The sequence below is a fragment of the Condylura cristata genome, unplaced genomic scaffold (assembly GCF_000260355.1).
Source record: "Condylura cristata isolate star-nosed mole 26May11 unplaced genomic scaffold, ConCri1.0 scaffold00008, whole genome shotgun sequence".
NCBI classification, from domain to species: Eukaryota; Metazoa; Chordata; class Mammalia; order Eulipotyphla; family Talpidae; genus Condylura; species Condylura cristata.
In genome coordinates this window covers 4,180,564-4,202,448 of record NW_004567109.1, presented here as the reverse complement: position 1 = coordinate 4,202,448, position 21,885 = coordinate 4,180,564, and the positions used below count along the sequence as shown (strand labels likewise).

The 21,885-nt window shown below is 49.4% G+C and overlaps 1 protein-coding gene across 2 annotated transcripts in view; it reads right to left on the bottom strand.

Annotated features, from left to right (window-relative positions):
- VPS13D (vacuolar protein sorting 13 homolog D (S. cerevisiae)) overlaps nucleotides 1-21,885 on the bottom strand; it is a 184,381-nt gene that overhangs the window by 48,677 nt on the left and 113,819 nt on the right. For both annotated transcript variants that reach the window (XM_004678519.2, XM_004678520.2), the window contains 2 exons: nucleotides 20,139-20,273; nucleotides 18,941-19,108 (listed from right to left, as the gene is read on the bottom strand). In XM_004678519.2, coding sequence (XP_004678576.1) covers nucleotides 18,941-19,108; nucleotides 20,139-20,273 — 303 coding nt within the window. The remainder of the gene's footprint in view (nucleotides 1-18,940; nucleotides 19,109-20,138; nucleotides 20,274-21,885) is intronic.

The window sequence follows — 21,885 nt, the reverse complement described above, 5'->3', positions numbered from 1 at the left end:
TGCCACGACAGCTTGAGCACTCAGCTGAGGTGGCAGGGGTAAAGGGCAATTTCAAAAATGGTATGGAACAAGTTGAGGTTTGGCAGAAGAGAGGCATTTTTGGACCCCAGATCTCTATCCACTAGAAATGGCGCAAGTTTGCCTGCTTTGGTTATAATTATGTTAGCCCTTAAGGCAAAGAGAAGACGACGCCAGAAAACAGACTGAGTAAGAATAATAAGGACATTTTAAAATTAGGACTGACACCCTACCTCTGGCTACAAGCCTACACCAGTGACCTTGCTCCCCCTTGCCGGCCTCTGGAGAGCCGTGAGCCTCCTACCCTGAGACAGGGCCCTGTTGCTATTTCACAGATAAACACTTATCAGACAACAGACACTCCTTTTCAGCTAAGACACAGAGTTATCCAAAGCCACCCAGAATTATCTCGGCACACAAGGTCTAAACATATGTAACAAAGTCAGACCTTAAGACTGTCCTGGTTCTTAACTAGCCCAAGACACACGCCTGCTGAGCTGGCAAGTCTCGCCTATTCCGCAACTGTGACCCAGTTGTGAACTCAGATGTTATTTCAGATTAATCTGGAAGCTCGGGGTAGTTTGAAGCACTCTCCTGACAGGACTTTGCAATTTCTTTAAAAAGGCTTGGGAGACTTGGCCACGGCTGAATCCACAGAATGCCCCCACGTGGCACCAGAGGGGTGCCGTGGCCTAGCAGGGTCTGTGACCCCTTGTCTTCTCTAGACCAAGATCATGGAGCCTGTGGGCATGGCCAAATCTTTCCACCCAGCCTCCTTCCATCTTTATCGGCTGCTCTCCTTGTAGACCTTTCCCCGGCAGAGTAGGGGGCCCTGCCGAGGCTGCCAGGCCTCCTCTCAGCTTTGGCAGAGAGAACCCAGAAGGTGGGTTACTGGAGAGTAAGCGCTGCCCAAGAGCATGAATGAGCCCTCCTGCCCCAGGAGAAACCCTCAGCTTTACTGTCCGGAAAACGTTTTCCAATATGCATCAGTGCACCAGGACTGAGCTGGCAAAGACAAAAAGGAGGGGGTCGTCCTTCGAGACAGTTGCCCCACAATCCCTGAGCCTGGCGGTCAGTCATTTCGCCTTCGGGAAGCAGGTCTGAAGAGCATGGAGTCCTGACCTGACTTCAGCCAAGAGTATCTGTGGTGTGAGCAAGAAGTGGGACACACTCTCCCTGGGAACCAGTGCCCTTATCTCAGAAACAGGGAGAACACCACCCACACAGCGGCGGGGTTCAGCCAAAGCGACCTGGGTTTTAAAGCGCTTGGGGAAAAACACAAAACAATGTGTAAATGCCGGGTTTATTACTGTACATCTCATTCTTTCTTCTAATGAGTCTCTGCTCCCCCCTTTCTCCCTACATGAACCCTACATGTCTCATCCTGTAACATAGAAATCACCTTATACCCTTTCTGGAACAAAGGAAATCATAAAGAAGTCAATTATAAATAGACTTACATCTCAAAATACAGAAACTTAGAAATGAAACAGAACATTTCACAATAGAAAAGAAGCTCAAGCTCCTCTCATTCCCAGTCACAAGGACTTCATTCTTGTGAAGTACTTTGTCTTTCAAATGAATAGACACATTCTCTTTAATGCCAAAAGCCTGGGAAGAGAGGCGAGGGTGACATCATGGAGAACAATCGCGATGCTCCACACCAGGAGAAGCCCAACTTCTTAGACAAAGTGAGATACGTTTCAAGGGCCTGGAATATCCTGATGAGGTTTTCAGAAAGTGCTCTATCCCTGTTTCTTCAAAGAAATCTTAAGTGCAGTGCGGCAGAACTGGCAGAGGAAAGCCTCCCTGCTGAAGACCGGTGTAGCTTGCGAACTGGGAACACCGGCCAGCAGAGCGCACGGAGGACCTGGCTCTGTGAAAACATCTCATCGGTTGTCCTCACAACCAGCCCACGTGGGGCTCTCTGTTATCAGCCCGTGGTACAGATGAAGCTAGAAGACCACCTCCAACAAGACTCAGCCCAGCATCTGCCTTTGCTGATTCTGGGTCATCTAGAGAGGGTCCCTACCATGATTTCTGCAATTGTTTCCAGGAAAATCCCTTCCTGGAGAGCCAGTACAAATCTTACAGAACCAGCGGGAAGACAGCTCTCCTCTCCAAGTCAGGGAGGTACCAGAGCAAGGCAGCTATGAGAAGTACAGAAATGATAATATTTTTGAAAAATGCGATCCCTGCATGTGAATCCCTGGACAAAGGTGGGCCAGGCCCCAGTTCCCTTCTGATCAATATTCCAACACTGCCACCTCACCCCTTTCTTCTACCCAAACTCTGCCCAGCCACCAGGCCTGAAATCTGGGTCTCCTTCCCACAAATCACAAAGGCCCATATTGCTCCTCGTCAGGACATGAGGCGCTCTTAACGTCCGGGGGGAGGGGAGGGGAGATGTGGTTTCATAAGCCCCTGCTGCTCTACCATCCTGGTTTCTTACAGAAGGATCTACTGAAGAAGGTGACGCAGCAGGCAGAAAGGCCTGCTTTCTTCAGCACCAGTCTGCCCAACAAAGCTAGATGCAGAAGGAAGCTGTTGGCTCTGGCAAGAACGGTCGTGTGCAGTGAAAGGAAATTAGGGCTACGGAGAGGAGACAGAAGCCAGCAAGTTGGCGCTGCTCAGCTCCCACCCATGCTCCTGCCGGCCCCCCTCCTGCTCTGCACCCCTGTGTTCTAAGCACCATGCACTGACAGCGCTCAGGCGGACTCTACCAGCTGGCCACACACTAGGTGCCTGTGAGGTGGTGGGGCAGAGCCCGCATGTGGGAGAGTGATGCACACAGACACCAACACTCACTAGACAGGGATTCAGCATGTGTATGACGGGGCCTAAGACCAGGGCTGGGAGCAGGACTTCAGCACAGTGACGAACAGGAGCTAAGCCTCTGTTTTGGGGGACAGGGTGGGAATGGAAGGCAGCTCAAAGTCCTTCAGGCCAAAACAGGTTCTTTCCTAATGGACACAAATATTCCCACCTTCAGGGGGACTAAAATAAAAACAGAATTGTAGTTTAGTTATAAAAGCTCCTCAGAAAGCTCCTCTCTCAGAGACTTCCACACTCCCTGAAGGCTCCCTCTAGATATTCTTACCTCTGCTGTGGTTGGACCCATGTGAGGGAGAACTGAGAGAGGGCATTTATAATTCACACCAGTTCACTGCCTACAGATCTGGTGTTTTTAAAGTCTAAATTAGCCATTCCTAAGCCAAGAGCTTTCACACAAAACAAGTCTTAGAATGAAGAAGAAAACCATTGAACTCAACAGATGCCTTTTCAGAAGGTGACTTAATGGGCCTGTTTTAATGCGTTGGGTTGCTTTTAAGAGAGAACGTCGTACTAGAAAGATAGGAAAACAGGGCTGTGGTTCAATCTACTTTCTCCTTAGAAAAGAGCCAATTAATACCTGTTTATCAAAACCATTTACCCATCTTCCTGTCTAAACAACACTGACTCTATAATGGAAACTCTAGTACATGTGCTCCGGGAAAGATGAATGAGAAAGTTTGAAGCAACATTTATACAGCAGAACACTGGCATAGTCGAAATGCCTGACACAGTCATACAACAGAATACTATATAGCAGTGAAAGTAAAATGAGCTACAGCTACACACATCAGCATGGATGGATCTCAAAAATTCAGTGCTGAGTGCCAGTGACTGGTGGTTTCTTAGCACCTCTCCCAGAGAAGCCAGGCCCAGGCACCGTCCACTCCTGGGCTGCGTATTTAAGAGGCAGCATTTAGAGTCGAGGCAGAGGAGGGAGACAAGACCTAAGGCAGCTGCTCAGATGGAAGACACAAACTTCCTAGGATGCCTGTGGCTGTGCCACAAGGCAACAGGGGTCTCAGAGGATCTGGAGCCTTAGTGACACTGCTCTTCAGCAAAGGGTCGGGCAGACAGGAAGAGAGAAATTCATCTCCCTGGATGTGTTTTGATCTTTAGAAATTATGGGTCACAACCTCCAATGCTAACAAGAGAGAGCAGAATGGACTAAAAATCAACTTCAGAACTTCCCAACCAGGTAACAAATGCGGCTAGCGACTGTTCCTTTGCGGAACCAGGGACATAATGTTTTCACAGGATGGCTCTACTGCTGCGCTGAGGGCAGATGTGAGAGGGCAGAAACATACGGTGACATACAGCCAGGCCAAGGACAGTCGCTGGGGCAGCCAGGTTGGGGAGGGGAAGATGCAAATTTTGATGCAGCTGAGGATCTGCAGGACAGCAGCGAGAGTATGACAGGAAAAAAAAAAGCAGTGACTCCAGGTGACCGAGCAACTGGAAGAAAGGAGAGTGGGGAAGAATTTTCAAGTGGTATAAACTGCCTAACACTGCAATGATCAGTGTTATGTTCTTTATGTTTCAAAAGGTCAGCTCTGATTTAGCACACGGGTCTTCAAATATAGTTAGGCTGTACGAAGTCAGGAGATACTGGTGGAGTGATAGTTTACCCATCTGTCGAGGCAAGATGTAACCTCACCTACAATATGAACCCCACTCTACAGATCCCCAAAGTCAGGCGGTTCTGGTAAGAGATGTTACAAAAACCGCATTCTACACCGTGTCCAAACATCCCTCAGTCCCACTGAGTGGCTTGGGTGCTGAGCCGAGGGACCAAGCGGCCACCCACAAATGCCAGGTGGGGAGCCAGCAGGGAGCTAGGTCTCATCCAGGCTAGTTGCGACTAAGGTGAGAGCTGGTTGAATTCATCAGATGGGGTCAGATACACTTCCAGAACAGGGTCTGGGGACAGAGGCGAACACTTCATGTGTTGAGCTTCAAGCTGTGCAGAAAAGCAAAGTCCAGGAGGGGCCGACCACCTCCCTGCTGCTGTCATTTGAGAATGGCACAGGTATGTTAAGAGAGGCCGTGAGTTAGAATGCGCTGGGCTTCAGGGAGGGAAGCTTCTGGCTAAGGCTGCATGGAGATACTAGCTCAGTGGCATGCAGGAGGCAGACCCTGACTCACCTCAGTGCTAGACCAGGCACTCTGGACAGAAAGAAGACCTGGGTCGGACTTGAGCTCTACGGGCGGTAAACAGGCCATGCACCAGTTTTAGCTCGAATTTTATAAAAAACAAGCCCTGTTTGTTTTTCCTGGGGGTGGGTGGCTGTTGATTTTATTTTGGCCCCTTTGTGGAAGATGGGACTGCTCTGCCCACATATACAAAACCACTGCTGAGCTCGTCAGCACTTCACACAGCAGGTAACGGTCATGTCACAACAGCAATACTGCACTCAGGATTGTAAATTCACTTACAATCAGTGAGGGGAGTGGGCGGGGAAATGAAAGCACCTAAAAAAGGCAGCCAGCTTGCCCCCGAATCGCCCAGTTGTCCAGCAGTGTGATGTCCTGTCCCTGGGCCACCTCCCAAGACCCCCTTCAAGGCTGCACCTGCCTGCCTCCACCCTTCTGGTTTCCGTGCACTTGGTGAACCTCTCCCCAGACTTCAGAGGTGGCACAGACATCTGCTCCTTACCTGGGGGGAGAGAGGTCTGTCCCAGCTCCTTGCCTGCCATGCCAACACCCACCCAGCCTCGCACCCTGACACCTGCAAGTTCTGTCACGGGACTGTGTCACGGGACCGTGCCAAGGGACCGGACAGGAGACCTCTTTGTCTCAGGTTCATTTTCAGTGTCCACACTGGGCCCAGATTTCTTTTGTCTATGTATAGCTGTGAATTTATCACACAACAGAATAAATGAGATTACGAATGTGAGATTATGCTTTTGGCACATACATCTGTATTTAGTCAGCTGTGAGTGGAGGCCGCACAGGTGAAAGCCTGCACAAAGTGTCTCGGACAGAGTGAGGACGCCCCCTGGCTCCGGCACAGGCTCTGACTGGGATGGCCCGACTTCTAGGAAAGAGTTAATCATACCACTGACGGTAGGATGGGAAAGGCCTCCAAACCATTGCTTAAGTTCTCTGCACCCAAGAGTGGCCTTCGTGGCTAAGTGCTGTGTATCAATATGCAGTGGGGCCCAGGGGTGAAGGCACTCGGTAGATGGGGCGCAGCCCGTGCCCCAGCGTGGGCGCTGAGGACCAGGCTGCTGTCCAGCTGCCTTCCTAAACTTCGGCCACTGACTTCACTTCTCTGAGCCTCCATGTTCTCGTGTACAAACGGGCCTGGCATTTACTGGTGGTTGTGAGTAGTAAACAACCAACATCTATGTGAAGACAGACGTGGGAGCTGATGGTCTTACAGACACCCCCTCCCCACCACTACTAGCTTCAATTCAAAGCCCCCTTCATCTGCATGGTCAGAGGAGGCCAGAGAGGAAAACACAATACCAGGCAAATGCACAAAAACCCACGAAGGTGGTCAGGGGACCTCACTGCAGTGATCTGTTTCACAAGTTGTACCACTTTGGACCCTGAGGGTCAGCTCAGAGAACAGATAATGGCGGAGAAAGGCAAGGAAACACAAAATCAACACTGTTGTTACTCCTTATCAGAACATGGACAAAAGAGATACACAAGCCTCCAGGCTGAAGGAAACAGGTCCTGACATCTGACTGGAATTTCCTAGGATTGTTACTATGTAGTGCAAGGTTAATCTAAATGTTCCTTTGTGTTCAGTCACGCTTATGTGAAATGTATCAGAAATGATAGAGTAAGGTTTGGGGTTGTGGGCGGACAAACCTGTTTTCAAGAAATGTTTCACCACCAGGCAGATTAGAAAAATACCAGAGTTAAAAGCACCACTGGTCTAGAAATATTGCTGCTGGGGGGAGAAGGGGAGAGAGGGAGGGTGTCTAGAAGCTAAGCAAAAAAGCCAAAGAGCAGGGAAATCAAACATTTCCGGATGACCGTGGAGGGGTGTGATGCAGACTGCGGGCTGAGTAACACTCTGGCACTGGGCAGCCGCCGCCCTCACCCCTTCGCCAGCGAAGGCCAGGCGGGCACTTTCTGCACACCCGTCACAGCCGGCAGCTGGGTTTTCCAAGCAGGTGAAAACCTAGACCAGGCCGAGTTGGCACGTAATGCCCAGATGTGCCAAAGTGGGGGAAGGAGCCAAATTCCACACGTGCACCTGTGGTCTCTGCAAACCGCACGTCTCAAGGGAGGCGAGGCAGAGCGGGTGTGACACACCGTGACTGCAGCAGCGGCATGTTGCGGGCAGCATGGACGGCAGCTGAAGGCCACAGATAAAACCAACCGCCTCTCTCTCTCCCCCTCCTCCTTTTGGTAAAAGGCCTTTAATTAGCTCACATCCTATCCTGACCCCGGTTCCCTAATACCTGACACCAGCCTGTTGGCCCGGCTGTGGGGTCTAAGTGCAAACTGGTTTAGGGGCTCCCTGTGGACCCCTGCTGCTCTTATCTCCACAGATGCCTGAGGGGTTTGGTATCTTCCCTCTCAGGCCTCCTGGGAAGCTGCCCCAGCAGGTGCCCGTTGGCAATAGTTTTGTGTTACAGGCCTGAATGAATGATCCCCGCAGGAGCTGCCGACTGTTTTCACAGACACAGAAGGCAGTCAAAAGTCCACCGCGTGAACTTGGAATGACCCCAGCTGCAGAGTCACTGGCGGGTTCATCGGGAGGGCAGGCACGCTTTATTAAACAACTAATACTCTTCACAGATAACTTTCCGAAAAAGCAAAAGTGTTAACTCTTTGCAATCTTGCTCTAACCAGCTAGCGAAAGGGCTGAGCTGTGTGATTTAGAGTTTAAACCCCCCCATGAGGATTCTGAGACACAAAATGGTGATTTCATCTGACCTGGAGAAGGGTCAGGCCTTAGTCACCATTTGGTCCGCTGTTTTGTTAAAGTGTTCCAGATTAAAGCAAAACGGCAAAGCACGAAGGTTCCAGACAACACCTACGCTAGTGACAGCACTGGCCGACTGACCCTGCAGCTGTGCCAGGCGGGCGGCCGGACACCCCCAGCCCGCCCACCTCTCCTCACAGAGACCCCAGGCCAGCCAGAGGCAGCACAGTCAGCTCCTTTAGGAGGAGGGCTGAGAAGAGGCGCAAGTTCAGGTCAAGCATTCCAAGACCCACGTTCTCTCGGGCCCACTGGACAGTGGGTGGCCGGCACAGCTGCCTCTGCAGGGTGCCCCAAAAGGGCACAGCCATGTGTGCCCTACGTTACAATCGGTAGAAACCACCCCTTTTCCTTTTCTTTCAACTCAAAACCTTTAGAGGAACCCCGTGACAACAGCTGTAATTAACCACCATGCGGATCAATGTGTAAATATTTGCATTTACAATTTCATTTCAAATGGCAAAGTCACATTAATTTTGGCATCAACTGAAGACTCTGCCAGTTTTCTCTCTTCCTCATGCCACCACTTGCCATCTACACGTAATTATGCAGGGGGCTCCCTGTCTGTCTTTCTGGGGGATCTTGTTTTATTTTCAGGTGAGGCTCAATTCTGTCTGGCTTACTGGCTGACACTGACAGGCTAGCAGCGGTTAGCACGTCAAAGGAGCTGTCCTCCCACGCACTCAGGTGAGCTGACCCTCACACAAGCCCTTGAGGGCGTTCTGCACACCAGGCACAGTGCTGGGGTTAAGGTACCTGGGCCAAAAGGCCACCTCAAGCTCAGTCTGCTGCAGAGACAGAGGCAGGTGAACGCACATGAAGACTGAGGACAGACATGAGCTCGGGACTCCAGCCACACTGCCTCTCCCCTCACTGGTCAGAGGATGAGAAGCAGCCACCCCCCAGGACCCACCCCTCTGAAAGACACCCCCAGATTGTGGCCAGAAGGCGTGGGGGGAGCTGGCACTGTGATGACGCACACTGAGACCCTCACCGGGTCTCAGCTTTCCTCTGTGAAATTAGGATGGGGTAAAAGCCGACCGAGTTCTTTCCAGAATCGGCATCTGCGTGTCTGCAGGAGTGTCTGGGTAGGGCCCTGCCTTGCCAGTCCAGCTGGAGAGAAAGGAGCAGTTTGAGGCAGGTCGGTCTCACTTGGGAAGGTTAGGCTTTGTTATGCGATAAATATGTTAAGACAAGGGTGGGGGGGGGAACGAATTCCGGGTTTTTGTTGTTTTTGTTTTAATATATCTGAAGCTAAGACATGGTTGGGTTTTCTCCTTTAAAAAAAAAACCATGTGGTGCATGTTCCTTGTGTTGAGTAGAAGGGGTTTCTCTCTCCATTTCACTTACTCCCCCGGCACCTAATTGTCTTACCAGGTGGCCTCCCTAATCATTGCAAACCTGACTTGTCACAGGGCTCAATGTCCAAAGAGGCACAGGTAGCACTCCCAGAAAGAGGCTGATAAAACCTACCCGGCTTTGCCCCTGGGCCTTGCTGGGACTAGACTGGCTTGTCCAGTCATGGCATCAGAGCCAGCCACCCACCCACCCAGCCGGCCCGGCGTGTGTGCCTGAACTCTGAGGGGCTGACTTCCTTGCACTGGGCAGGTGTGATCCTGATGCCTGCCTTGCTGGGTCAGGTGACCTCGCTGCCACGGGGTGCGGTGACTGCTGAGGGGAGAAGGTGTTTTGGGCAGCAGCCACGTGGACTCGGGGGAGCAAGGAACCCTTGGGCCCCGTCTCTTTTCCAAGTTCCCCACTGACCCTGCCTGAGTCAATTACCTTTGCTGTGTGCCTCAATTTCTTCCTCTGTCAAGTGAAAATGATCACACTTGCACTCTTTAATGTATAAGCTTGTGAAGAGCAAATAAAAGGAATATGTTTTCAAAGGTTAATTTCCCATAAAACTACAAGAAGCTATTAGTAGCTCTTTCTTTATAACTAACTTTGGCATCATCTTCATCAATTTCCAAGAGACCAATAAAGAGAAAATAGTCCTACTGGCCACAGTATCCTGCTTTGAAACCTTACAAAGGCAACAAAGCTAGAACAATGGCTGTTTTGGAAGCATGCTCTGCTTAATTTTCATCTCAGTGAAAACACTGAGAAGTTATTGCTTCCAAACCAATGTGTTGTTATATAAATTCAATAGCTTTCAGGAAATGTTTACTTAAACATGTTCCTCTAATAAAGCAAACAGATATTTCCCATAAATATTAGTTTAATCCATTACATTAGGAGGAACTGGGCTGCCCTCTCTCCCCAGGGGCCGTTTCCCAAGGAGCCGCCACCTTCGGCAGGGTAGTCCCTGGCCAGCACTGCACTCCGGGCCTCAGTCCAGCCAGGTCAGTGCCGGGACCCCGCGATGGCAAGGGAGGGGTGGGGAGAGGAGGATGTCGGTGCCTGAAAGCCAGCAGCCCTTCCCTCTCTGTGTTTTCCTGCACAGAGCATGGTGCCTGGCGTCAGTAGGCATACAGATCTGTTCGGGAGGAAAGTCATACACGTTTGTTGTTTCTGTTTATTTCAGCTGAAAACCATAAAAAAACACACAATTAAAAAAATTCGGCAGGTATGTCTCTCACTTAGTCATTATTCCCGAATGAAAACGTGGAAAACGCCTCACCAGAGTGGACAGCCTGGCCCATTCCCTTTTCTGACACAAATATTCATAGCTCACACAGGGGAGATGGGCAAAAACGATGGGTCGGACGGTCACCTTCTAGGAGCTTTAAGTTCACGCTAGAATGCAAATGAGTAAACAAAACTGCACCCCCATTCTGTGCTAAGCTGTTCTCACTGGGCTCCCTGTGGGCCCCCAGGGCACTGTGTTCATGGGACCCCAGCTGCCCCCTCCCTGTGTTACATCTACTTACCTCTTGCCTGAATTCCCAACCCCCTGCCCCCCAAAACAGCCTTCTGAAGCCTTAAGACCGGCATGTGCTCAGCAATGACAGGCGCTGGCTGAAAGCTTGTCTGAGACATGCGCTCCACGGCTGTGACCAAGGTCAGCACAACAAAGTACTGGATGGGATCTCACAAACCTGGAGTCATGTGGAGAGAGACAGTGAGAAAGGCACCCTAAACAGACACAACTGTTTAGAAAAAAGGGCAAAGGTGAGGCGAGAACAGCCACAGGAGGTAAATGACGATCTTGCCCTTCCTCTTCAATCTGTACTCCTTCCCCAGCTGGGCTCCTGGATTTTTGAGCTTATCATTGCCTTTTCTTGTGTGTCTAGCTAGGAAATCTCCATGTCCTAGGAGCTGGCACAGGGGGGCCTCCGCAGACTGTGTGGTGGACAGGGAAGAGAAGCCACCAGCTACCTGAGGTAAGTGCTGTGAGAGGCGTGCGGCCCTGCCCAGTCGGGCTACCCTCTGCGCCTCCAGGCTGCCCTGCTGGGCACAGGGGGCCTCCATGAGAGCTGGTTAGGCCTGGACGTGGCATCAACTGGCCATGAAGAAATCCAAGGAAAAGCCAGACTCTTACTCCTTCTGGAATCCCTTCCTTCCATGATCTCTCTTATGGGGAATTTTCCTTTATCCACAACACTGTAGAAATTACTTAATGGAATGTCCTGCTACAAGCTTAAAATTTTTCCCCGACCATCCTCCACTCTCCTCTACAAACACTCCACTCTAAGGACGGCTGTCGTCATACATTCAGCTTCCTTCCGAGCTCCCCATCGCAGGTTTCCCAAGGAGCTCACAAACAGCACCCTGGGTAACGGGAGCCTCGACAAGCTGCTACAGGGGAGAATGTGTTTTTCTCCATGTGTGTTCTGAAACCCACTCTGTGGGGTCACGCTAACCAGGCCCATGGTCAACGCCAAGGCCACCAGGTAAGTAAGGTTCAAGTACTTGCTCTGCCAGTCAGAGCACCCGGTGGGAGCTACAGCACCTGCGCTTGGCTGTTGTAGGCAAGTTACATCCTTCCAGCAGGCCTCAGTTCCTTCACTGGTGAAGTGGTGGCGGTGGTGACGATGAATATCCATCATCCTTTGCCTGGTTTCAGGCTTCTAAAAAGGATCATGGTTACAGAAATGTTCGCTCAACAATAAACATGCCGACTATGAAGCTGTGGTATCGCCATTCCCATAAGAAGTGACACAGCCCCAATGAGTTACCCTGTCTTCTTTTCCCTAAGAAGCAAAGCACAGCAATGGCCAACAGAACCAACCTCAAAACTCGCAGCAGCACTACCCGAGATGCCCCGTCTGGCTTTCTGCCCTAAGCGACGGGCTCACGAGTGTCAGAGAGCCAACTTGTGGGTGACTGGGTCAGAAACACCTTCAGTGTTGGAAAGGCTGGACTATCGACTAAGGGGAGCTGAGAAAGGAACGAAAAGGGTGACTGGGGAGAAGGCGTCTACTCTCTGCCATCAACCACTAGTGGGAAAGCACGACTCTCCCCAATTTTGTGTGCTCTGTGCTGAAAACAAAACGTTCTCTGAAATGACATCCTGGTTCCTTAGAAATGCTCAAAATTGCCAAGTTCAGGAAATGCTTAAGGAAATTGCAACGTGACCCGTACATCCCAAGGAGATGGCCGAGGGCCCGTGAAGCACCAGGCCTGGCGTGCTCCGGGGCGGAGCCGCAGGAACACCGGGCACTGCACACCCTCCAGTTAGAGGCGACTAAATCTTGGGTCCAGCATGTAAGGTGTGTGAAAAAACACGCTGCCTACTCCCCTGCAGCGGAGCACCGCAGGAAAGCTTTTATTTCTTCCCTCCCATTTCAGTTACACAAGATTAAGGACTCACTTAGTGAAGATCCAGGCAGAAAATCCTGAAACAAGAGCTGGAAAACCCAGAGGCCTGACACAGAGGAGTTAAAGTAGGGAATGAATGGAAAATCAGTTTAAATTTTACTTTTTAATGATGTTACCATCATTTTTATTCCTACCAAGGTTTGAGTTTGGTGGAGAATCTTATTGGAGAAGCTGCCTTATGTAGAAGAAAAATATACAGGCAGCCTCCCAAATTCACTTTTTCTAAAATTTCTGGCTCCCAGGGTCACTATTAAATTTTAGTGATGGTAACTAACCACTGTTCATCTTATTTTTCTCATCTGTAGAATGGCGACAACCCTTCCTGCCTTGTAGGTAAGCGGAGACCAGATGAGTCAGCATGGGGACAGCTCCTGGCCACGTCGACACAGGGCAGAAGACTAGTGAGGCCCTGGCCCCACACCTCTCCTCAGGGTGAGGTCGCTACTGACCCAGGATGTGCCCTTCTCCTGAGAAACACTTGCTTTAGCTTTGCTGCAGAAGAGAGAGAGACTTACAAAGATAATTATAGGGGAGGGTAAAGTAAACCAAAATAGAAACGACCTTCCAAGCAAAGCGAGCGATTTGACCTTTTACTGCCAAGAGCTGGAATTTGATTTGTCCTTCGGATGTTTATAAAGATAGGTTTTAGTTTGTCTCATCTAAGTCTGTCAGAATTCTTCGAGAAAGGCCAAATGCTAATATGAAGGCTACTGAGAGACAGAAAAGGATGTGTTAGCCCATCCCTGGGGGTAAACCAGCCAACCTAAGAAAACCTGAAGATATTCTTCTACTCACTATGTTTACACAAGGGTAGAAAACCACTACCCTTTGGGGGACACAAGTATTTCCTGCCTTTTAGCAACTGAACATACTTTTCTACCACACAGACTGAGGCTCTGGAAGATACAGCAAATTCCTCTGAAACACAAGCTATGCAGTCTAAGAAGACCCATCAAGGACCAGGTCCAGGCTGAACTTCTATCAAGAAATGGAGATGAATTTCAAACGCTCCCATCTTCTGGTTTCAAAAAGTTTCAAAGGTGTTGTCATTCGCCTGCTCTAACTTCTGGTTACGGAGCTGCTTGATAGTGTGGGATAGCTGAGGACAGCTGTATCCCCTTCCCCAGCATCCCTGTGAGTAAGGTCGTGGAGCAGTGCGGGCGGAAACTGCCAGGGACTCTGGGCATGCAGATAACTTCAGGCCCACCACACCAACATGCTTCCAAAGCTACAGCAGACGTGTGATCCAGTCATGGGGGTGGGTCACTCAGCACCTCGATGTTGCCTCATGCCAGAGCTCAGACTAGGGAATCACTTTAGTATTCAAGGTTATCAGAGGAAAATAAAAACACTGCTGCCAAGAATCTGAGTCATTTCTCTTCACACAGCAACTTGAAGGCACCTCCTCTGGACTGGAAAAGAAATCCCCTGGGTGACTTATTTAGGATCAAAGTCCTTTTGAAAATAGAAAACTCTACATTCTCTAAGGTATAGATCACTGTCTGAAGTGAATTCTTTTAACCTAAAGTTTTGTGCCAACTTAAATACACCAAAGCCCAGTGCTTCGCAGAAGGTATCCTCCTATTACTTGCACATAGGTACATGGAAAAGCTATTATGGGGATAATCAGCTCAACTATAAAGCGGAGCAGTCATACATAATGACAAAAACAGACACAAGTCACAAGTTGCCTTTTCCCCTTCAGAATCCACACAGGCAGACACAGCACATGCTTTTGTGTGAAGATAAAAACTTGTCTTGCATAAACAGTACTCTCGGTCTTGTTTAAGCCTCACAGGCATACTGTCTACAGAGCAAACGCAAACAAATGCTCGCTCTTAAACAAAAGGCAGATGCACCCTCTGCCTTCAGGGGGCCGCAGCACACGTGATGGTGTCGGCTAGCGGCGGAGCCAGTGGACTCTCGGGGCAGGCAGGCGAGCAGCTCCCTGCATGGCTGCTCTACTCTGTGGCAGGCGAGGGGCCAGCGCGAAGCTCTCCTGCAAGGAAGTGCCTCCCCCAGACACTGTGCCCAAACAGAGACCAGGGAAACGGGACACATGTTATCTGAAGTCCTACCTGGGTTTTCTGTCTAAGCTGTCTCATTTCTCTATCACCTAATTTGCCTTTATCGTCAGACAATTTTCCTAAAAGCTAACCGTTTATTCTGAGACGAGATGCAGGTCTTTCGTTTTTCTTGTTGTTCTTATTTGTTAGTGTAGAGAGGATGTCTAGAACAAAGGAGTCAGCAATACCTCAAAAATGTGACTCAAGCTGAGAAGCGAGAGGCCACAGAGCAGAAGTGCCAGGCCCCAGCTCTGCCACTGCCCGGCCGCCCTGGAGCAAGTCACCTCCTCCCAGCCTAAGGGTTTTATTTAGAACAATGAGGTCCAAACTGAAGCATCTACCCATCTACTGACCAGGTCACCCTGATGACCAGTGACATCACACAAGTGAACCAGGCTTGCCACTGCTGGGTGCCCCCTGCCTGTGGAGGAGATGCCACTGCTTGTGACCAGCCTCCCCAGGAACGCCCACTTCTAGTTTGTGACACCACTGATACAGTGACAGTCACCTTACTAAAATGATGCCAGATAATAGGCTGCTGGAAGGACGCAGAAGCAATTAATGTGTTACATTCTCCACAGTGCCGGGGGGAAAGTCTCACACACAAGCAAAGCTATGTAGGAAAGAAACCTCTAGAGCTCACTGGACTGGGTTTCAAATCCACCCGTCACTTCTAGTTGTGTTATTTGAAAACTTCTTTAAATTTCAGTCTCCTGACTTGAACAGAGGTGAACATACACAAAACAAAACACAGCAAGGACCTAACAAAAGCAAGTTTCAATGAATGTTCACATCAGTCGGCCCATAATGACGCAGGAGTCTCAATCCTGTTCCCGTCTTTTATCAAGAAGTAATACAAGACTATGAGGTCTTTAAAATCCAATTTATACCCAGCAAACCTAATTTCAAACGATAAAATACTGGCAAAACTAGAGAATAAAATGTATTAGCTAAAGTGTGACAGAAAACTCACATCCCCTTAACATAAATGTTTATTTGCAAAGACAGAGCTAGAAAAGTTGGGCCTGGCAGCAATAAAACAGAAGGTTAAGAAAGAAAACTGCCACGTGACCATGAAAGTTATCAATGACATTAACCTGCAGTGGACTCTAAACCATGTAGTCTAAATTCCATGAACCATGAATTCTAAATTCCACGAGCTGAATTTGATGAAAATAATTTCAATTAAAGAGAAAATTAAGAAATACTAGCATTGTAAACGTAAACATGTGTTTATGCTTAACATAAACACATTTCCCTGGGGAAAGGGACCTGAGACCAAAAACCTCCTAAGGGTCCTTGCCGGAGACCCAAAGAAGAGCGGTGGGAAGTGGGCAGGCCAGAGGCTCGTTAGTGCCATCGGAGGCCCGGCTCCTCTCAGGAGGCGAGCCGGTGCTGCCCCTTCCTGGGGACAGAGCGGCCTGCGCAAGGGCACACCGAGTGCCTACAGGAAGGGAGAGACAGTGGAATCGCTGGTGCGATTCTTAGTTTGAAAATAACTTTTACTTCTTGAGAATAACTGTTTCTCCTGTACGTACCTGACGACGGTACACCATAAACTCGACTAGAAGATAAGTCAGTGTCTTTATAAAGAGAGGGAATTTGTTCACTAAGTATCTCCCCAACTCTGACTTTGAAAGAGGTCGGAAGGCCTGGGGGATCCGCATGCGACACTCACGCACGGAAAAGTGTGTTAGATCATCCACTGTCCTCTGTCCCTCTGACGGGCTCTGAGTTAGAGCGCTGTAGTTTTCTTACCTGGATCGTATTCCTCGAAAGTGACTGCAGGCAAGTTCATGGCTCTGCAGCTCCACTCACAGGGGCAGTCACCACACCAAGATCCAGCCAGGGAGTCGTGGCGGAGGCGCTCACACGTGGTGGCTGGTCCCTACATCCTATCCCCTTGGCGCAACCCATAAACTGGTTTCTGGGGATAAAGGGCTGACAGGGCAGAGGGCATCACCATCACCTACACCCCTCAAGATGAAAAGGGGAAAGAGCACTTAAGGGTGAAACTAAGCGGAAAGCCCAGGCATCCCGGGTGCCAGCCCCCAGCAACACACCTCAGCGCACAATTCCGTCTACAGTAACAGCAAATCATCTTTCGGGGCAAAAACCTCTCAGAGTTAGATTCTTGCTACAGAAAACTATGCATCCATACAGTACTATAACGAATCTGAGGAGGTCTGTCAACTTTCCCACCCATTATTAGTCAGAGCATGGCTTTCGGAGCTGCGTTTCTAATATGAAGCAGTAATTTCAAGTCTCTTTGCTTTCTCATTTTAGAGACATATGAACTAGTTTTTATAAACACACACTTGTGACTCCACTGGGGCACCCTGGATGCCAATCCTGACTGGGTCGGGAAGGCAAGTGGGAAACATGAGGGGTCGTGAAGGCAAGTGGGAAACACGAGGGACCCTAACCCTACAAGGAGTAGGGCACCCCCTTGAGGTCTCCATCTCAGGAAGCAAATTCCTTGAGTAAACCCAACAAGAATATGAAGTGTGATGCTCAGCAAAATGCTTCTCTGCCACCAGGCCTGACATGGACTGGAGGAAAAGGACTACTCTACCTTTGTTTCTGCCGAAGTTATGCTGTCATTCATTTTCAAAAACCGCTTTTCCAGAGGAAGCAGAAGAACCAGGAAACAAATGAGGTTTCCATAAACGAAGGAGAAAGGGCGGCCCCTGTTCACCATGACATTGCAGAGAACCCCTCACAAGTCTCACCTGTGGGAAGTTCCCAGGCAACTTCACGACTTCTTCATCTTTTCCAGGAGGCTAACTACAAAGCCACCTCACAGCCGACTGGCTGAGGAGGCTTGAATCTCCCATCTGGGCCTGAGCTCTTCCCCTCTGAAGGCTGATAAACTAGCTTCCATTTCAAGGGCATTCAGGGTCTCCTGGTGGCTCACGTCTGAACATTTCACAGAATAAAAGAGTTAAATCGAAGACCCAGCCTGCTCGTTCTGAGTTTTCATGACGTCACACTGCACCTTACGTCAACAGCACCAGTGCTCGTCCTTCCTCAGCGAGGGCCTCTTGGTGAACCATTACTATGTTTAGTTTTCCAATGAAGGCAAAGTACAGTGACACAAAACCAAGAGGAAAATCCTAAAACTAAGGAGACTTCCCTATGATTGTTAGAATTTAATAAAATCCTTACAATGGGCATGTAAAATGAGATATTGCATGCATCTGTTGCTCTTGAGCTCAGTATTGAAAGGAGAACATGGAGAAGCCTGTGCCGCTGGTACTAGTTGCCACCAGGCGAGAAGGGCCCAGGGAGGGTGGAAATGCTGCACGGGAGAAGTGAACGTTCACTCAGACTTGGAACCTGAGTCTGTGCCCAGATCATGATTCAGGAAGCCTCACCGGCCTCTGTCTGCCACCCTCACACCCCAACAATACTGCCTATTTTGAACAACCAGCTAAGCATTCTGGTTTTGTTCTGATTCCTACGATGAGGTGTTGAAGAAACTAATCTAACTGAAGAGTGATGTCTGTAAAACAGCTTTGAGACATTATTACCAAGAGCGGCATGGCGCACAGAATGTTCCTCAGGCCTGCATTCTTACCTGCTCTTCCAAGTGAGTCCCTCGGTGGCGCCACCCGGGTTGTTACAGTGGAGTCACCTGCATGCTCAAGTGGCCCACATGCACACCCTTGATTTCACTTCAACAAATGCATTAGAATGACCAAGCAGAGGGCACGGTGCCTTCTTATCTGCTTCACCCAAGAAAGGTCGATCCACAGAAGAAAAGTGTGTTGAGTTGGCAGGAGGAGAGCAGAGCTGATCACGGGGCTTTCGAATACTGTCACGTAGCAACTACCCTTCATTGTCTGTTCCCTCCCTGCGTCTCATATAAAATCATTTCCTGCCACGAAACAAACCACAGACTAACAAAAGGCCCATCAAATGCACCAAAGGACAGTTAGCAGACAAAGAAGCCAAGTAGCAACAAGTCATGGGAGAAGAGAAAAGGCAGCAGTGTCTTCCCGCTGCTGCAGTCAGGTGACTTACGGGCCGCCTCACCCTGGAAGGTTGCTTGACCCAGGGCATCAAAGCCCCTGCGGAGGCCCAGGGAAGGAAGATGCAGAGCCTGGGCGAGGCAGGGGTGTGGAGAGAAGGAAGAAGAGCTGCTTCAGAGGCGCAACGGACAAACCCACGCCAGGCTACTGGAGGTGAGGGAAAGGCAGGGAGGGCACGTGGGCCCGAGTGAAGTCAATGTGAATGTGACTTGCCGGGACTACAAGAGAACTGGCATTAGTGAGGAGGCTCGGGAGGTGAAATTCCGCTGTAATCTCCTTACCTTGGCAGCAGAGTTTGACACTCCATGAGTGACATTTCTGATGAGGCCCCCGACATTTCCATACTTTATCAATCCAGTAACTCCTTCAGAAACATCATTCAATAGTCCCATGGGGTTGCCGAGAAAGTCCACCGATCCCAGGATCCGAGCGGCCTGGCTGAGGAGTTCCTGTCAAGTGGAAAGAGAAGAAAACCAACGTCTGTTTATATTCGCAGACAGAGTTCCTAAGCAAAAAGTTTGACATTTTTCTTACCCTCAGTACCAACAATCATCTCTTAATCCTCACCAACTGCATAAAACATCCTGTCCACTCATGAGCTCCACCTAAATGCCCTCCAGTGGGCATGTGCCAGGGGCTGCTTGCACTCATCTGGCACTCTTCAAATGCACCTCAGAATAAAAACAGCTACCAGAAAGATTCTTTCCAACTACAATCAATATGTCCATCATATTCTTCTTTCTGTCACTCCTATAAGGAACGTGGAATGAGGCAGCCAGGAGAATCTGGCAGGAGGAGGGGAGAATGGGGGGTGCAGGCAGATGTACCAAGCAAGTGCCCACTTCTGGGCGCCCCCACTGCCTGAATCCGGGGCCCACTGAGAGCCGCGGCATCACTCTCCCACGGTTCTGGGGGGACACCAGCAGCTAGGAGAGCGAGGAAGGAAGTGAAGAAGGAAAACACGGGGTAGGGAAAGAGGGTGAAGAGGAAGGACAGGATCTATTTTAACTCTGACAGCCCATAAATTTGATATGCTCTTGACCTAACTATTCACTGAAGAGTATGTCTTGGCTATATATTTCTGTCTTTGCAGTCTGGATAATAAATACACATGGAAAATGTCCAACTTGATAAAAAAAATTAAGTGCAATTCCAGGGCAGGATCTCAAAGGCACCAAGAACACGGCGTGGGGGCTGACAGCAGGCCCACGTCTGGTAAGCGGGGCACCCACAGCACTGGGTGTCATCCTGAGGCATCAACTAAACCCTAGGAATTGTGAGTGGAAGTTCCTGAGGCTGGTTCTAGAGGACAGACTAGCAGCTTATAAATCAAAAACACTGTTTCAGGCTTTTCATGACCTGTGACCTGCCCCAGCACAAGCAGGGCTGCAGCATCTTGACTAGCAGCGACTGAGTAACAAACGTGGAGACCACTGAAACTCTGGCTTGCCTCCAGCCCCCGGCGTCTCCCATGCTCACCTCCTGAAAATGCTTGAGGATATCATTGATGATGAACTCCTTGGTCTCATAGGGATGCACCCGAGTGAATGGATCTAGATTAATGACGGCATCTTCAAACCGAATCAATGGAAATCCCAAGGTACTTTTTAGGGCCTAATTAAGAAAAAAAAGAAAATCACTTTAGCCCCCTAATGGCCCTCCATGGTACTTATTTCTGGATTCCGTAACAGCTACAAGTCAGGTCAACTTCCCAGTGAGAGTCAAAGCTTTCATATTTATAAATAAGGGTTTCATATTTATAAATAAGGGTTTTCCCGTAGGAGAGAGTAGAGTATTGACTTTATGTAGCACACACAAAGGTAGACGGATAACCCAAATCACGTATGAACACTACTAGCTTTAGGTCTATAGCGCCCATTCGTTTGTCGCCTTTTCTCACTGACCTGTACCACATGTAGAGAAAAGTGTACAAATCCAGATGCCCAGGGGGGGTGCACACATGCCCACCGGAGGACTACAGCCTTCCTCTTAGCTTCCCCACCGCGTGGAGATTGCACGAGTGTGAGCGGAGCGGGAGTGAGTGTTAGCACCTCACCTCACTGACAGACAAATGGAGCCCAGGAGCATTAACTGCTTTGCTTAGAGCCACACACTTGTCATGCGGCACAAGCGAGGTGCCTCTAGGGCACAGCACACTGGTTTAGTTTTTTTAAAAAAGATTTTATTTATTTATTTTTGCATAGACGAGCTGGGGTACAGGCCAGAGATGCGGGGGTGGGAAGACTCCAGAGAGAGTGGGGAGCAGAACAGGTGGACCTACTGAAATCCACTGCCGAGGGGAGCAGCGGGCGAGGAAGGAGAGAGAGGTTTGCTGTGCCAGGTGGGTCACTCCCTGGCCAGGGATCAAACTCAGGCCATTGTGGGTACAACCCCAAGCATGACTTTCTTCCCAGAGAAGAGGAAGTGAGATCAAAACACACGCTTAACACACAAAGCTTTTTAGTGAAACTTCCTCACTGCAAACCAGATGTGGAAGAAGGGGGACTTCACAGAGCAGCAAAGACTCTGAAGCTGCAGAGTGCCAGAACCTTGGTGCTCTGCCCGGACCAAGGACATACCGGGCTCTGAAGTAAAAACTACCCGTACCCAGTCATTCACTGCCTGGGCCCCTCACATTTGAAGAGCCCGAGACACTGCCCCTGGCATGAATTACTCTGCCACCTTCAGGTTGCTCTGGTCAGAGATGAGAGAGAAAGAACCAAAAGGAGCTTTTTCTTGTAGTAACTAAATGACTAATCAAATACAGTAGTATACAAAGCTGATGCTTGTTTACTCAAGCAGCGAGTTTCCTGTTATAAAATGGATTCAGGAGAAAGCCATCTGTGTTCATAAGTTCCTAATAAAAATAGGAAACTGTCTACTCCGACTTGCTCCAGACAAAAACTGCTGAAGTCTTCCAGAAACTGCGGAGTTGAGAGAAGAAATACCTGTCCACATGCCATGGGGTCTCAGATCACAGTCCCTGGGCCACGTCCTTGCCTTTCTTGGTTTATCCTGCACTAAACAGAACTGTCTGGAACTCATTCTTTAAAGGTTTATTTATGGTACACAGAGACTGTTTATGTGAAGCAGGGTATGTGCCCATTCCCCTCTTGGGACAATGTTTAAAACTACAGGGATATTTCCCTCTCTGGCACTTTCTGAAATACAATTAACAATACTGGATCTTTTTTCCTTCTAACAAATCTGGTTTTTATTTAGGGAG